Below are 16639 nucleotides of genomic sequence, written 5' to 3'. Positions count from 1 at the left end.
CTGAAAATGCCTCCGGGCTTAAGTTGCTCAAATGGCTTTTTTTCGCCTGTGTACTTCTTGCCTAATCATTTATTTATTGCTTTTGCTGTCCCATACACTTTCTCTCAAAGATAAACTTGTGCACTCTTTTGTAGCTTCTACTGGAAATAATGTTTAAATGAAATCAAGAAAATATAAATTTTTATTCAAACAAATTGAATTGCTTTTACTTTACTACGGCCACTGGAGACCATGATAGGAGAAGCATAGACAACAAACTTCAATTAAAGAGGTTATGCAAACATTTCGGCTTTGTTGCTCTTGAGCCAAAAAGGTCCCTTAAATGGACAGATACAGTGCATTTGGAAAGTTTTCAGACCCCTTCTCTTTTTCCACATTTTGTTACATTATAGCCTTATTCTAAAATGGATTACATAAAAAAAAATCATTGTCAATCTAAACACAATACCCCATAATGACAAAACGAAAACGGGTTTCTTGACATTTTTACAAATGTATTAAAGTAAACTGAGATATATTATTTACAAAAGTATTCAGACCCTTTGCTATGAGACATGAAATTGAGCTCAGTTGCATACTGTTTCCATTGATCATCCTTGAGATGTTTCTACAACTTGATTGGAGTCCACCTGTGGTAAATTCAATTGATTGGACATGATTTGGAAAGGCACACACCTGTCTATATAAGGTCCCACAGTTGACAGTGCATGTCAGAGAAAAAAACCAAGCCATGAGTTTGAAGGAATTGTCTGTAGAGCTCTGAGACAGGATTGTGTCGAGGCACAGATCTGGGAAAGGGTACCAAAAAATGTCTGCAGCATTGAAGGTCCCCAAGAACACATTGGCCTCCATCATCCTTAAATGAAAGAAGTTTGGAACCACCAAGACTCTTCCTAGAGCTGGCCTCCCAGCCAAACTGTGCAATCGGGGGAGAAGGGCCTTGGTCAGGGAGGTCACCAAGAACCCGATGGTCACTCTGACAGAGCTCCAGAGTTCCTCTGTGGAGATGGGAGGACCTTCCAGAAGGATAACCAGCACTCCACCAATCAGGCCTTTATGGTAGAGTGGCTAGATGGAAGCCACTCCTCAGTAAAAGGCACATGACAGACCGCTTAGAGTTTTCTAAAAGCCACCTAAAGGACTCTCAGACCATGACAAACAAGACTCTTTGGTCTGATGAAACCAAGATTGAACTCTTTGGCCTGATTTCCAAGCGGCATGTCAGGACGAAACCTGGCACCATCCCTACAGTGATGCATGGTGGTGGCAGCATCATGCTGTGGGGATGTTTTTCAGAGGCAGGGACTGGGAGACTAGTCAGGATTGAGGGAAAGATGTACGGAACAAAGTACAGAGAGATCCTTCATAAAAACCTCTCCAGAGCGCTCAGGAACTCAGACTGGGGCGAAGGTTCACCCTCCTACAGGACAACGACCCTAAGCACACAGCCAAGATAACGCATGAGTGGCTTCGGGACAAGTCTCTGAATGTTCTTGAGTGGCCCAGCCAGAGCCTGGACTTGAACCCGATCGAACATCTCTGGAGAGATCTGAAAATAGCTGTGCAGTGACGCTCCCCATCCAACCTGACAGAGCTTTAGAAGATCTGCAGAGAAGAATGTGAGAAACTCCCCAAATACAGGTGTGCCAAGCTTGTAGCGTCATACCCAAGAAGACTCGAGGCTGTAATCGCTGCAAAAGATGCTTCAACAAAGTACTGAGTAAAGAGTCTGAATACTTACGTAAATGTGATATTTCAGTTTTTTATTTGTAATACATTGGTAAAAATGTCTAAAAACCTTTTTTTTACTTTGTCATTATGGGGTTTTGAGTGTAGATTGATGAGGGGAAAAAACAATATAATACCTTTTTGAATAAGGCTATAACGTAACAAAATGTGGAAAAAGTCTCGCTTTCCGAATACACTGTATTTTTCCCAGAATTTACCTCATTTGACTAAAAGGGATACAACTCCCAATGCCCACGAACAAAAGCATATTGTTAGCCGAAAACAAAGTATTGTGTGGTTCCATGAGTTTAGTAACTTAACTTCCATACAGCCTCTTTAACAGAGCAAAAAGCTCAGCTTCTCAGGCTTAGGGAAAATCTCTCACCTTGGGTTTATTCAAACATACTTTTCCCTTACAGCCGTCCAAACCGTTATACCACCATGCCAACATATTGAGACAGATACACTCTCACATATTTCAAAGGTGCAATAAACAACGCAGGTTAAGATGGTGAATGCCTTGGACAGTTTTGACCTTAGGATGCTCTCTGTTCGATGCAAGATTGAAAAAGTGAACTCACGCATTGGAGACAGTGAGATACAAGATTCAGTAACGAAAATACTCCAGAGAAAATGATCTAGAATATAAACCTAAATGATTGCCGACTCCACACTATTGTATAATATTGTATATATCCAATTCAATGCACGGTTTACTACGAGCTAAAAGGAATAAGTAAGTAAATCCAATTGAATGTTTTCTTTGCTTCTTAGAAACTATGCAGCTCAATAGAACTAAAATATGTATTATTATACAGCAGTATTAAGCTGAGTATTACAGCTGCGCAGGATATGCCTGCAATTTGACAGTAACAAGCTCCAATTGACTACAGCCTAGGAACTCCTGATTTAGCCTTAATATTTGTTCCCTTCTTGGTGACATGTGGATGTCTTGGACTGAAAATAGCCACTAATTGCGAATCACCAATATGCCACATGCCACAACCATCAGGCAGTGACTAACATAGATTTCAAACAATTAAGATCCAAAAGAGAGAAAAGGTCAGTGAAATACAATGCTGCATCATTACATGCACTGTATGTCACAGTGTAACAGACAATACAATTGAAGATGGAATCTACATTAGGGGAAACAGCGCCACTGTCCGACCCAGCATCTTCGTTATTGCATCGAGCAGTGTGGGTATTCTGCTGTTCTATCGCGTGTGCAATGATGTCAGAGAAAAAAAAAACGATGTTAATTGTTTGCTGTAACTTCTTTGTTGTTGTAATATCCCAAACGGATGTGGCCGTTTCACCATTAAGGATTCCAGGTTTAAGGTAAATTGACAGCATTCAGTTGTAAGCCTAATTCCAATTACTTACGTTGGTGAGTATCTTCCTTGTATCCAGGTTTTGTAGGAAAACTTCCTTGGCTCGTCTCATCTGTTGTGCTGGGAGGGAGCAGCTGACATTCTGAAAGGCCTCCTTGTCAGACACGCTGGTGAATTCCACATATCTATCAAGAGTTGTTCCATTGCAGAGGGTAGTTCTCAGGTCGTCTTGCCTTGAAATGCCCATCATCTGGTTAAAGGATATGATGAGTGTCAGAAGTGAAATAATCCTATCTGATTCAGTTTTTTAGTTTAATTTTGTACTTTGCACATATGCACATAAGCAGACACAGACAACACACACACACTACCCCCGGCCCACGCACACATTAGACAGTGAGTGGAGGTGGTGATCTCCTAATCATTGTGCATTCTATCTGAACACCCTTGTCAGTGAATTGTGTACTGCCTGTTGGAACAGCGTATCAATTGGGAACATCTGAATGGGTCGCTCATAGATCACACTTACAGTATAGCTTTATTTCACCCAAACACAAAGACAAAGGTCTCAGCCAGGTAGAGCAGTGTTCCTCAATCAACTACTGGGGGACCCCCAAGTATTCACACTTGGGAACCCCCAAGGCTAACACACCTGATTTTACTAATCAGGGGCTTGGGGATTAGTACAATTAGTTGAACCAGGTGTGTTAGTGCTGGGCTTGAATAAAGATGAAAATGATGTCCTTGCAATACATTCAGTGATATGTTCAATCATTTTGGGAGGTAGATAGTAGCCTAGAGGTTGGAGAGGTCCCTGTTTTGAATCAACAGCTGGGTACTAAAAGAAGTGCAGGACTCTTATCCCTTATCCCTCTCTTATCCCAACTACAATCTCCAACCATTTTGCTCTTGAACAAGACATTTCAAAACTGGATCTAGCGCCACTGCACCCTGGCTGAAAAGTCTGTGTTCGTGTGTTGTGTGGGCGAGGTGTTTAAGAGAAAAGCAGACAAATAAAGTTGTGTTGTGTTTGTTAAGAGTGCAATGTTGTTTCCGGACCTTTCTGCACATCTTTTGCATGCAGTACTATGGCGTGAAAAAAATGTGTGTGGCGTTATGCTGACTCACCTCATTCCGATGAATATTTGAGTTCATCAGACTGTTGACTACTGTCAATGGCATGGACAAGTTCTTCTTCAGATATGCGGTGAACATTTCATTGTCATTTAGGATACTTCTCAGAGGAATGGGCTGACCTTAAACAGGAAGGGAAAGAAGAGAACAAGTTGTGCTTTCGCGTTAGAATGGATCTGGGGTGAAAACTATTTTTGAGGGAGCTGTATCATTTTTTTGGAAGACGGAATGTAATATACTCCCTAAAAGTGTCAAACATCAAAGATTGGGAGATATTTCTGAAAGAGGTGATGTTCCTTTCTCATGTTGTTGTTGACAGCATTAGGTGTAGCATTTCCCAGAGTGCTTTGCTTTGATTCATTTTTTTGTTTACTCATCACTTTGGAGGGCATTGGGTCATAAACTACTGATGAATCAGAATTTAAATTGTATTGTATTCTCCAAGTGAATGTTGCAATAAAATGTGGATAAGAGCGAGGGAGGGTCGAACAGTGGAATTGTTTCAGTGAGAGCTCGCACATCGTTGCTAAACGTGTATCAGTCAGTTAAGTAGCCCTTTTGTGCTGATGATAATAATAAATTACATTTCTATAGCACTATTCATAACAATCTCAAAGTGCTTCAAAAGCAAAACAGTACAAGCAAAACATCATCATGAGTAGCCTACCTATAGTTAGGTCAACCAATACATCATCATGAGTAGCCTAGCTTTAGTAAGGTCAACCAATAGAGGCCAAATCTTTGAGTGCATGCATCCTCCAAAGATGGAGAGGGACAGTTCAGAGGAAGGGGGTCAGGGAGATGGTTGATAAAGATGGAGTCTGGTGACGATCATGTAGAGGGCTACTCTGGGAACCAGTCTGAGTTGTGTAGCTACTGGACTTCTCCTCCTCCAGAATGTATGGTACCCACTTGGGTGATGCCTCAGCAGCTCTGGGAGCCAGAAAGCTCCCCATACACAGTTCAGAGTAGGAGCCAGCTGTCCTCACTACGAGCCCAAGCTTCAAACGACTCTTCAATTTTTGTTTTCAAAAGACCAGGAACCAGCAGCCAGGTGATACAAAAAAGCTGGTACAGTGTCCAGATGCATCATTCAAACAAAAACAATTAGCCAGCTAGCTATATATTCCCACTGATAATCATAATCGCAGCGACAAAATCAAAACCAATCGACTGTTGAATGCAAACCTTCCCGCTTTGAATGAGAATGTAAGGGTGCAGCTTACAAGCAAAATACATCCCAGTACTAGTTTCCTGTACAATGGTTAGCTACTAGGTTACATGGTTTGGTTAAGTATTCTAGAGTAAATAAATAGAACATAATGAAATCTGTTATGGAACTAATTTCATGAGTATCAATATTGGTGGATACGCTAAGGACTTTTTGACTTAAACCACAGGTAGAGTTACTCATACATTTACATTTACATTTACATTTAAGTCATTTAGCAGACGCTCTTATCCAGAGCGACTTACAAAAACACCTTAGTGTGGCCTCGTCTCCTTGTCTCCCTCCCTGATCGGAATAAAACTACACAGGTGATAGCATACCCCAGGTGGCCTCTGCCATTTTTATTTCACTTATCCTGATCAGCTCTCCCAGGGCCTGTGTCCACAAAGCGTCTCAGAGTAGGTGAGAGCTGATCCAGGATCTGTCCATATAAATCTGATTCATTATGATCTAAAAGGCTAAACTGATCCTAGATCAGCTCTCCTACTCCGAGACACTCCGTGGCTACGGGTCTTGATCCAAACAGATAAAGTAAAAAAGGAGACGTAAGCATTTTTGGCATCAAAGTTTTATCCTATGTGAAAGCGGCCCATTTCCTATCCCTGCTATTCCTGATGCAGGGTAAGCTGTAGCGCCCTCTGCTGGCAGTGCTCAATTCAATGTTGAGAAATAATTTCATGTCGGGGGGGACCCTATTTGCGCTTACATAGGGTTCCGGGGTCAAGGAATAGAACCCTGTTTGATGTTGCACAGGAATCTTTGTCCAAGGGACTCTATTTGATGTTGCACGCGTCCAGATCAGTGATGTCCCAGTTCAATAACGGACAATAGTTGTATCAGTCAGAGGACCCTATTTGATGTTGCGTAGGATCCTGCGGCAATGGGTGGTCTTGAGCTCAGCCAGGGCTTTCTCCAGCTCCTGGATGAGGTGCATCAGGGTGGCAGGGTCAGTCTGTAGTACCTTAGCGCTCTTATCTCCTCCACTCTCCTCCAGGTGCAGCTTCATAGTCACTGTAGGCTTAACCTGCTGCCGGAGGGCACGACTGGCCAGCTGCACGTCCAGCCTCCACTCCAGGTTGTGGTAGTGTGGCAGTGAGGGGGTGAGTTCACCGAGGATATGTCGGATCTCCTTCCTATTTTCCAGGTAGAGCTGCAGCAGCAGCTGGTTCAGCACCTCGGTGAAGCCCAGCACCAGCACCGAGTCCTGAAAGTCCACCTCAGAGATCATGAGTTTGGAGCTCTCGGTGAGCAGGTACATGAGTCCCTCCACACCATGCTGTACAGTCTCTGCGTCAACACTCAGCTTCCTGGCAGCCCCCTCATAGATCTTAGGGTTTGTTCCCTTTCGCAGGAACTCAACCGCTATTCGTCCAAATTCACCAACCACCGCAGAGTCCACCTCTGGCAGAAACCCCAGATGCTCCTTATGTTCGTCAGATAACACCAACAGCATTATTATACGTTATAGTCTAACTCTTATTGTGCAAAGTCGACAAATGTACCTAGTACAGAATGAAATGTTTACTTTTATCCGTTAGCTAACTAGGCTGATCAAAATCACATGACCAAATTGAGTCCATACAATCTCGAAAGAAACAAAATTGCAGCAGAAGAGTACAGTAAAAATACTGTACTCTTACTAATAATATCCTCTTACTAACACTATGACATTACTAATACAATACTATTACTAATACTATACTCTTACTATCACTATACTCTTACTACCATTATACTCTTACTATCACTACACTCTTACTATCACTACACCATTACCATCACTACACTATTACCATCACTGCACTATTACCATCACTACACTCTTACCATCACTACACTCTTACTATCACTACACTCTTACTATCACTACACCATTACCATCACTACACTATTACCATCACTGCACTATTACCATCACTACACTCTTACCATCACTACACTCTTACTATCACTACACTCTTACTATCACTACACCATTACCATCACTACACTATTACCATCACTGCACTATTACCATCACTACACTCTTACCATCACTACACTCTTACTATCACTACACTCTTACTATCACTACACCATTACCATCACTACACTATTACCATCACTGCACTATTACCATCACTACACTCTTACCATCACTACACTCTTACTATCACTACACTCGTACTAAACTCTTACTAATACTACACGTTTACTAATACTACACCCTTACTATAACTACACGCTTACTAGCACTACACTCTTACTATCACCATACTCTTGCAATCACTATAATCTTACTAATAATACACTGTTACTAATACTACACTCTTGCTATCACTACACTCTTACTAATACTACACTATTGCTATCACTACAATCTTAGTAATACTATACTCTTACTATCACTATAGTCTTACTAATACTACACTCTTACCAATACTACACTCTTGCTCTCACTATACTCTTACCAATGCAATAATATTACTAGCACTATACTCTTACTGATACTCTTACTAATACTATAGTATTGCTATCACTATACTCTTACCAATACTACACTCTTGCTCTCACTATACTCTTACCAATGCAATAATATTACTAGCACTATACTCTTACTGATACTCTTACTAATACTATGGTATTGCTATCACTATACTCTTACTAGTACTATAATCTTACTAATACTATACTCGTCCTATCACTATACTCTTACTGTCACTATACTCTTACTGTCACTTTAATCTTAATATCACTATACTATACTCTTACCAATACTATACTCTTACCAATACTATACTCTTACTAATGCTATACTCTTACTAATACTATAATCTTCCAATCAATATACTCTTACCAATACTATACTCTTACTAGTACTATACTCTTGCTAATACTATACGTATACTAATCTTATACACATATTAATAATATACTCATACTACCACCATACTCTTGCTAATACCATACTCATGCTGCCACTATACTCGTACTAATGCTATACACTTGCTAATACTATAACCATACTATCACTATTCTCTTGCTAATACTATACTCATACTACCATTATGCTCTTACAAATACTATACTCTTACCAATAGTATACTCTTACTACTACCTCTGTCATTATCATTGTAACACCACTAATCAGGTAGGACAACATTCCGCTAACATGTCAAAACCAAAAACATGCTCTCGCCTCCGACTGAACTTGGTTGCCGGACGAGATTGGAGTCCCCACCCTAACACATTTAATCATCTCCGGTGAGAAGCACAATACAGTCACCTTTGCCATCCCTATCCCTTTGATATCTCTCTGCTTCTTGCTTGCGTTAATGACCTTTCGCCATCTCGCCTCAGACAGCGTATCCCATTAATTAAGCTGTGGCATAGATCTCTGATGGATTTAATCTTGTATATTACAAGCCCGCGACCCCAAAATGCAAATGTGGTTTTCAGTGTGGTGTTTGTGCGAGACTCAACAATGGCCAAGCCCCCTTTTGCCTATTTGCAAATTAGGTGCCTTATGAAAATCTGAATATCATCAGGCTAAATGAGCCAAATGCAAAGTAACAACTTATAAAGATAAACGATCTGCCACTCCACACAGAAAATTGGATCATAAATAATCAGTTGTCATTGTTTTTCAAGGGATGTTGGAGAATAACAAATCGTGAATGGGCTACTCTCGTTGATAGAGGACCTTGGTCAAATCCATGGCGAAGTGATTGTCAGTCTGGTAAAGTATTATACCGTTCCAATTACTGCTGAACCAGTAATTGGACAAGCTGTAAAAGCTTTGTTATTCATGAGATTTTCAGTGTTTGGTTTAAGACTTAGTTTTGAACAGTGGGTACTGGATCGGTTGAGTTTGTGTGCCAAAGTAGATCACCACTCCAAAGGGCTCATGATTTTCCAGGGCCCTAAAAACAGTTTGAACAATTTGAGTTGAAATGTTGAAATACAGTACCGTTTGCAGGGTTAGATGTCTGTATAATCAAAGCCCAATGGTCCACATCCTCTGAAAGCCTCTGGAATTTGGTTAGGATGGATCTGTTTGCCAGAAGTGACTGCAGCTCGATCAACATCCCAGCAATTCTGGTTAGACAGAGGAAGGTTGAAAAAAGTAACATTATTCAAGAAAAATCTTAAACAATGCATGGCTAAATAAAAGATAGCTATAACATTTTTCACTTAAGTTATAACTCACATTCTAAAACAATATCAATGGCCAAATGAGCATCACAACCTACCATTATCAAGGGGAAATAATGTAAGTCAAACTAGGATATATTGAAGTACATTTGTAAATTGTCACTGTAGGGAAATTGGTTGAAATGGTTGCCCTTCTACATACATGGAATTGTTGAAGTTGTTGACTTGTCCTGGTGCTTCTCCTGGTGTGGGATGGTTTACACAGGGGTTGCCTATGTTACACATCATGCCTTGAAGCCAAGGCAGCACCCCGGAGGACGGCATGGCTTTATTTGGATAATGACCTGGAACCAGAAAAATAAGCTATCCTATCATTTCCTTTCATACATGACCACCAAAAAGTCCTCATCCTCCACTTTTCTTCAAAGATACATACTGCATTCAGAGATAGAAGAGGAAGTGAGACCTCCCGCTCCCTAAATGTTTTTGTTTCAATGGAACTCAAGGAACAAAGTAGACCAGACCCAGCTGCTTTTGCAATGGTGTCTATGGGAGAGTTAGACCGGACCTGACCATTTTTTTCAATGGTAAACGGCCATCTTAATTTATCCACCCTATTTGCTGCAATGTCCTCAGATGCTGGCTTCCATTTAGTGAATTGATTGGTGTGTGTCTGTGTGTTCTGTCTCATCCATCTTAATATGGTCAGCTGATGACCACCTGACCCATCAGCTGGCTCGGCAGTCATCTTGCATAGGCACTTGGCCACATTGATAGTTGAATTTGACATTTCATTGGAGAACTCACAACCAGTATGGTATGCATTTTAGGACATCCTTACTCACCATGCCAAATGTCCCTACTAACAGTGCATTTGGAAAGTATTCAGACCCCTTCACATTTTGATACGTTACAGCCTTATTCTAAAATTGATTAAATTGTTTTTCTCCTCATCAATCTACACACAATACCCCATAATCACTAAGCAAAAAACAGGTTTTTAGAAATGTTTGCACATTTCTAAAAACAGAAATATCACATTTACATAAGTATTCAGACCCTTTACTCAGTACTTTGCTGAAGCACCTTTGGCAGCGATTTCAGCCTTGAGTCTTCTTGGGTACAAGCTTGGCACATCTGTATTTTCTCCCATTCTTCTCTGCAGCTCCTCTCAAGCTCTGTCAGGTTGGATGGGGTTGTTGCTGCACAGCTATTTTCAGGTCTTAGGGTCGTTGTCCTGTTGGAAGGTGAACCTTCTCCCCAGTCTGAGGTCCTGAGCGCTCTGGAGCAGGTTTTCATCAAGGATCTCTCTGTACTTTGCTCCGTTCATCTTTCCCTCGATCCTGACTAGTCTCCCAGTCCCTGCCGCTGAAAAACATCCCCACAGCATGATGCTGCCACAACCATACTTCACAGTAGGGATAGTGCCAGGTTTCCTCCAGACGTGACGCTTGATATTCAGGCCAAAGAATTCAATCTTGGTTTCATCAGGCCGGAGAATCTTGTTTCTCATGGTCTGAGAGTCCTTTAGGTGGCATTTGGCAAACTCCAAGCTGGCTGTCATGTGCCTTTTACTGAGGAGTGGCTTACGTCTAGCCACTCTACCATAAAGGCCTGATTGGTGGAGTGCTGCAGAGACGGTTGTCCTTCTGGAAGGTTCTCCCATCTCCACAGAGGAACTCTGGAGCTTTGTCAGAGTGACCATCGAGTTCTTGGTCGCCTCCCTGACCAAGGCCCTTTTCCCCCGATTGCTCAGTTTGGCCGGGCGGCCAGCTCTAGGAAGAGCCTTGGTGGTGCCAAACTTCTTCCATTTTGGAATTATGGAGGCCAATGTGTTCTTGGGGACCTTCAATTCTGCATAAATGCTTTGGTACCCTTCCCCAGATCTGTGCCTCCACACAATCCTGTCTCAGAGCTCTACGGACAATTCCTTTGACCTCATGGCTTGAATTTTTTTTCAGACATGCACTGTCAACTGTGGGACCTTATATAGACAGGCGTGTGCCTTTTCAAATAATGTCCAATCAATTGAATTTACCAAAGGTGGGCTCCAATCAAGTTGTAGAAACAGGATGCACCTGAGCTCAATTTCAAGTCTCATATCAAAGGTTCTGAATACTTATGTAAATAAGGTATTTCTGTATATTTATTTGTATAAATTAGCAAACATTTATAAAAACCTGCTTTTGCTTTGTCATTATGGGGTATTCTGTGTAGATTGATGAGCAACAATGTGTGTTTAATCAATTTTAGAATAAGGCTGTAACGTAACGGAATGTGGAAAATGTGAAGGGGTCTGAATACTTTCCGAATGCACTGTGTGTATCTAGGGAGTAGGGGTGTCCTAAAATGTACTACATACTAATGAGAGTTTGTAAGGGGGTTGATACTGAACAGTGTGTGCTGGGCCACGGCGACATTGCTACTTTTTTCAGGTGACCAAGTTACAGAAGAAGATGCAGAAAGGAAGTGACAAGCTTGCATTTCATGATTAGAAATGTTGTGATTGGAGTGCATTGGATGATGTTTTTGGGGGACAATGTCATAGTGAATTATTTCACATTTTGGCATACAAAGGAAGCTAGTATGTCACCCTTTATGCACCCTTTATAGCAGGTCTACTCAAGTACTATTTGAGAAGGTCCAGTCACACACATTTCCTAGGTAGCAAAGGTTCGAATGGATATCATCATTTATCAGAGTATTAACAAACAACCTCACAACCCATGTGACCACAAACAGTTCACATCCTTCTTGTTGGCGGAGAGAACATTTAGCAGTTTTAATGCTAATTTCCTGAAATTCTACACATTTTGCCATGTCTTATGTGTGTTCATATGATAGCAGGGGTTGAATTAAATCAGGACCCTCGGTCCGTATTGACCACGTTCTGGGTCCAGATCCAGCCCACGGTCCGCCTGTTGAGTATGGGGGCTTTAGAGTATAATGATTTGTGAGTTTATAGACAATTTTCGAAACGTCTATATATTTTGGAAATACTTAATAAACTTAGCAAAAAAAGAAACGTCCCTTTTTCAGGACACTGTCTTTCAAAGATAATTCGTAAAAATGTAAATAACTTCTCAGATCTTCATTGTATAGGGTTTAAACACTGTTTCTCATGCTTGTTCAATGAACCATAAACAATGAATGAATATGCACCTGTGGAACGGTCGTTAAGACACGGACAGCTTACAGACGGTAGACAATTAAGGTCACAGTTATGAAAACTTAGGAGACTAAAGAGGCCTTTCTACTGACTCTGAAAAACACCAATAGAAAGATGCCCAGGGTCCCTGCTCATCTGCGTGAACGTGCCTTAGGCATGCTGCAAGGAGGCATGAGGACTGCAGATGTGGCAGATGTCCGTATTGTGAAACGCCTAAGACAGCACTACAGGGAGACAGGACGGACAGCTGATCGTCCTCGCAGTGGCAGACCACGTGTAACAACACCTGCACAGGATCGGTACATCCGAACATCACACCTGCGGGACAGGTACAGGATGGCAACAAGGGGAAGACATCCTCCTCCCTTCCTGCAGGCTCATCCTGACATGACCCTCCAGCATGACAATGCCACCAGCCATACTGCTTGTTCTGTGCGTGATTTCCTGCAATACAGGAGTGTCAGTGTTCTGCCATGGCCAGCGAAGAGCCCGGATCTCAATCCCATTGAGCACGTCTAGGACCTGTTGGATCGGAGGGTAAGGGCTAGGGCCATTCCCCCCACAAATGCCTGGGAACTTGCAGGTGCCTTGGTGGAAGAGTGGGGTAACATCTCACAGCAAGAACTGGCAAATCTGGTGCCGTCCATGAGGAGGAGATGCACTGCAGTACTTAATGCAGCTGTTGGCCACACCAGATACTGACTGTTACTTTAGATTTTTTACCCCCTTTGTTCAGGGACACATTATTCCATTTCTGTTAGTCACATGTCTGTGGAGCTTGTTCAGTTTATGTCTCAGTTGTTGAATCTTGTTACGTTCATACAAATATTTACAAGTTTGCTGAAGTTTGCTGAAAATAAACGCAGTTGACAGTGAGAGGAGTTTACATGCTTTATAAAGCCTTTATAAGTTGTCATTTGCTTAAAGTTGGACTGTTCTACTTACATCCGCCCTGATAAATGGGTTGATTGGTTGATCTCACCCTGACGAGGATTAAGAACAGGAAGAGAGGCCACAACAACTCCACCACCAGACGCACCTGCATTGAAGTTAAAGAAGAGAGATTGCCTCATGTTACATCATATCATATTATATCATATTGAAGTATATTACTTTGTGAATCCCATTCTAGTCATTGCTAATGCCTGTGTTATTGCCCTAAAAGGAAGGGGTCAATTCTGACACTTTTCTGAAAGATATAGTCAGTGTTATTGAACAGGAGTTAGGGTCACCTTGTTTGTCATTGCAATAAAATGAAATTGAAATTGGCATGCCAAGTGCATAGAATTCTACAACAAATTACATATAATCTAATATGAATGACATGTCATGCATTTCATGTTATGACCAGTGGAGGCTGCTGAGCGGAGAACCATGTGTTTGACGTATTTGATACCATTCCGCTGATTCCGCTCCGGTCATTACCACAAGCCCGTCCTCCCCTATTAAGGTGCCGCCATCCTCCTGTGGTTATGACACTTACTGTCCACGATATTTAAAGATGATTAAAGGGCATTTGAAACAAATACTATAGCCATCCATCTATGATTACGAAACACACATCTCTGAAATAATAGAACTCAAAGTACAGTGACAAATCACAGAGTCGAGGTTTCAGTAAATTGCAGCACCTCTGCAAAATCACCTGTTTCAGTAAATTGCAGCACCTCTGCAAAATCACCTGTTATGTACGAATGTGCTTTTTAAATCATTAGGTATGGTTCAGTGAAGTTAATGAGGGTTCACTGGAGCGTGTGTGTGCATGCGTATAGGCGCCTGTGTGTGTGCGTGTGAGCGTGCATATTGGTGCCTGTGTGTGTGTGTGTGTCTGTGTCTGTGTCTGTGTGTGTGTGTGTGTGTGTGTGTGTGTGTGTGTGTGTGTGTGTGTGTGTGTGTGTGTGTGTGTGTGTGTGTGTGTGTGTGTGTGTCAAAGCATAGTCATTGCGGTGGGGTCGGCTTCTACATCACTATAGCTTTGAGCTTTTACCGAGGATGAGACTGCAAGCTCCACTGAGTCCTCTACTTCTTCGCCTGGCCAAAGCTTACTCACATCGTCTTCTCATACACTGGCTGCATCCCAAAATGTGCAATTTAATGGCAACATATTCCCTATTTAGGGCTTCCCCATAAGGCTCTTGTCAAAAGTAGTGCACTACTGAGGGAATTGGGTATAATTTGGGACGCAGTCACACAGTCTATCCTGCTATAAAAGGAATTTAAACCTGAGTGTCTGGACCCCTGGGTCCCTTCTTTTCGTTAATGTGTCCAGTTCACCACCCTCCTGCATCTCTCCCTACCACATCAAAGATATCAGCCTTTTATTCCAAATAACCCCGGGGAATGAAAAGGGGAGAAAAAACAAGTCACACAATGGAGGTTTGATGTGTTCCCTTTGAGTTTTTCTCTTAGTCTATCTCTTCATTTGCCCTTTGTAGAGATGGCTAGTGACACTGTGAGCACAATCTCACCGCGGCATGGGAGATTGGAGCCTTTTGAAACCCTCCTAGCTAATCAGAAGTTCAACGGGACTCTTGCCCTATGTATGCTATTTCATTCTAATGCCTATAGACTAGCCACCGATTCTGCAAGCTAGCTAATGTTGAACCAACATCCAAATGCAGCCTGGCTATATGTATACCATAGCAACCTGAGTAGCTAAGAGACAAGGTAGCAGGGCAATTCAGAACAACAGTCAAAGTGCTCTCACAGCGTGAGCTGTCTACATGCTTCGCAAAGAGCCAACTCGGGAGAAAGGTATTACAACACTACATCCGGCCTCAACTTTCCACCTCAACTCCTCATCTAGGCTTTTATGTGTCCCTCAGCGTTTTCCCTCTCTCTCCCTCCACCTCCGCCGATCTCTTCTGCCGGCATGTTCATCCCCCCCATCCTCTGCTGTGGAATAACCTAGCTGCTTAGAGGAATCAAAGCCAGCGCTAGCCTCGATTGTGCTGCGGCTCTCACTAGAGTCCATGGCCTTAAAAATCACCATTGCTGTTCTACTGACTGGATGTCTGTTGTTGTCAATCCTCTCAAATATGAATTACTTATTGTGTCTCTATGGCATGTGATTATTATTTATTGTTGCTAAAATATACTGCTCAAAAAAATAAAGGGAACACTTAAACAACACATCCTAGATCTGAATGAAAGAAATAATCTTATTAAATACTTTTTTCTTTACATAGTTGAATGTGCTGACAACAAAATCACACAAAATAATCAATGGAAATCCAATTTATCAACCCATGGAGGTCTGGATTTGGAGTCACACTCCAAATTAAAGTGGAAAACCACACTACAGGCTGATCCAACTTTGATGTAATGTCCTTAAAACAAGTCAGGATGGTCTCCTGAGGGATCTCCTCCCAGACCTGGACTAAAGCATCCGCCAACTCCTGGACAGTCTGTGGTGCAACGTGGCGTTGGTGGATGGAGCGAGACATGATGTCCCAGATGTGCTCAATGGGATTCAGGTCTGGGGAACGGACGGGCCAGTCCATAGCATCAATGCCTTCTTCTTGCAGGAACTGCTGACACACTCCAGCCACATGAGGTCTAGCATTGTCTTGCATTAGGAGGAACCCAGGGCCAACCGCACCAGCATATGGTCTCACAAGGGGTCTGAGGATCTCATCTCGGTACCTAATGGCAGTCAGGCTACCTCTGGTGAGCACATGGAGGGCTGTGCGGCCCCCCAAAGAAATGCCACCCCACACCATGACTGACCCACCGCCAAACCGGTCATGCTGGAGGATGTTGCAGGCAGCAGAACATTCTCCACGGTGTCTCCAGACTCTGTCACGTCTGTCACGTGCTCAGTGTGAACCTGCTTTCATGTGTGTAGAGCACAGGGCGACAGTGGCGAATTTGCCAATCTTGGTGTTCTCTGGCAAATGCCAAACGTCC

The 16639-nt window shown here is 42.3% G+C and overlaps 2 protein-coding genes across 2 annotated transcripts in view; both read right to left on the bottom strand.

Moving 5' to 3' along the window:
* The window catches only part of LOC115198266 (ATP-binding cassette sub-family A member 1), a 291299-nt gene that overhangs the window by 253005 nt on the left and 21655 nt on the right, over positions 1–16639 (bottom strand). Inside the window, exons 2-6 of the mRNA XM_029760119.1 lie at positions 13676–13769; positions 9764–9905; positions 9377–9504; positions 4191–4318; positions 3115–3312 (exon numbers count right to left, since the gene is read on the bottom strand). Of these exons, the coding sequence (XP_029615979.1) occupies positions 3115–3312; positions 4191–4318; positions 9377–9504; positions 9764–9905; positions 13676–13769 (690 nt within the window). The remainder of the gene's footprint in view (positions 1–3114; positions 3313–4190; positions 4319–9376; positions 9505–9763; positions 9906–13675; positions 13770–16639) is intronic.
* Positions 5978–7035, bottom strand: LOC115198267 (COMM domain-containing protein 2). The gene has a single exon (XM_029760121.1). It carries the CDS (start codon positions 6878–6880, stop codon positions 6278–6280), a length of 603 nt encoding a protein of 200 aa, XP_029615981.1. The 5' UTR covers positions 6881–7035; the 3' UTR covers positions 5978–6277.

Source organism: Salmo trutta, chromosome 8 (genome assembly GCF_901001165.1).
Source record: "Salmo trutta chromosome 8, fSalTru1.1, whole genome shotgun sequence".
Taxonomy (NCBI): domain Eukaryota; kingdom Metazoa; phylum Chordata; class Actinopteri; order Salmoniformes; family Salmonidae; genus Salmo; species Salmo trutta.
This window is presented reverse-complemented; position numbering and strand designations above follow the sequence as displayed.

Coding starts and splice junctions, on each gene's coding strand:
- LOC115198267 (XM_029760121.1), bottom strand. CDS start 6,880: ATGCTGTTGGTGTTATCTGACGAACATAAGGAGCATCTGGGGTTTCTG.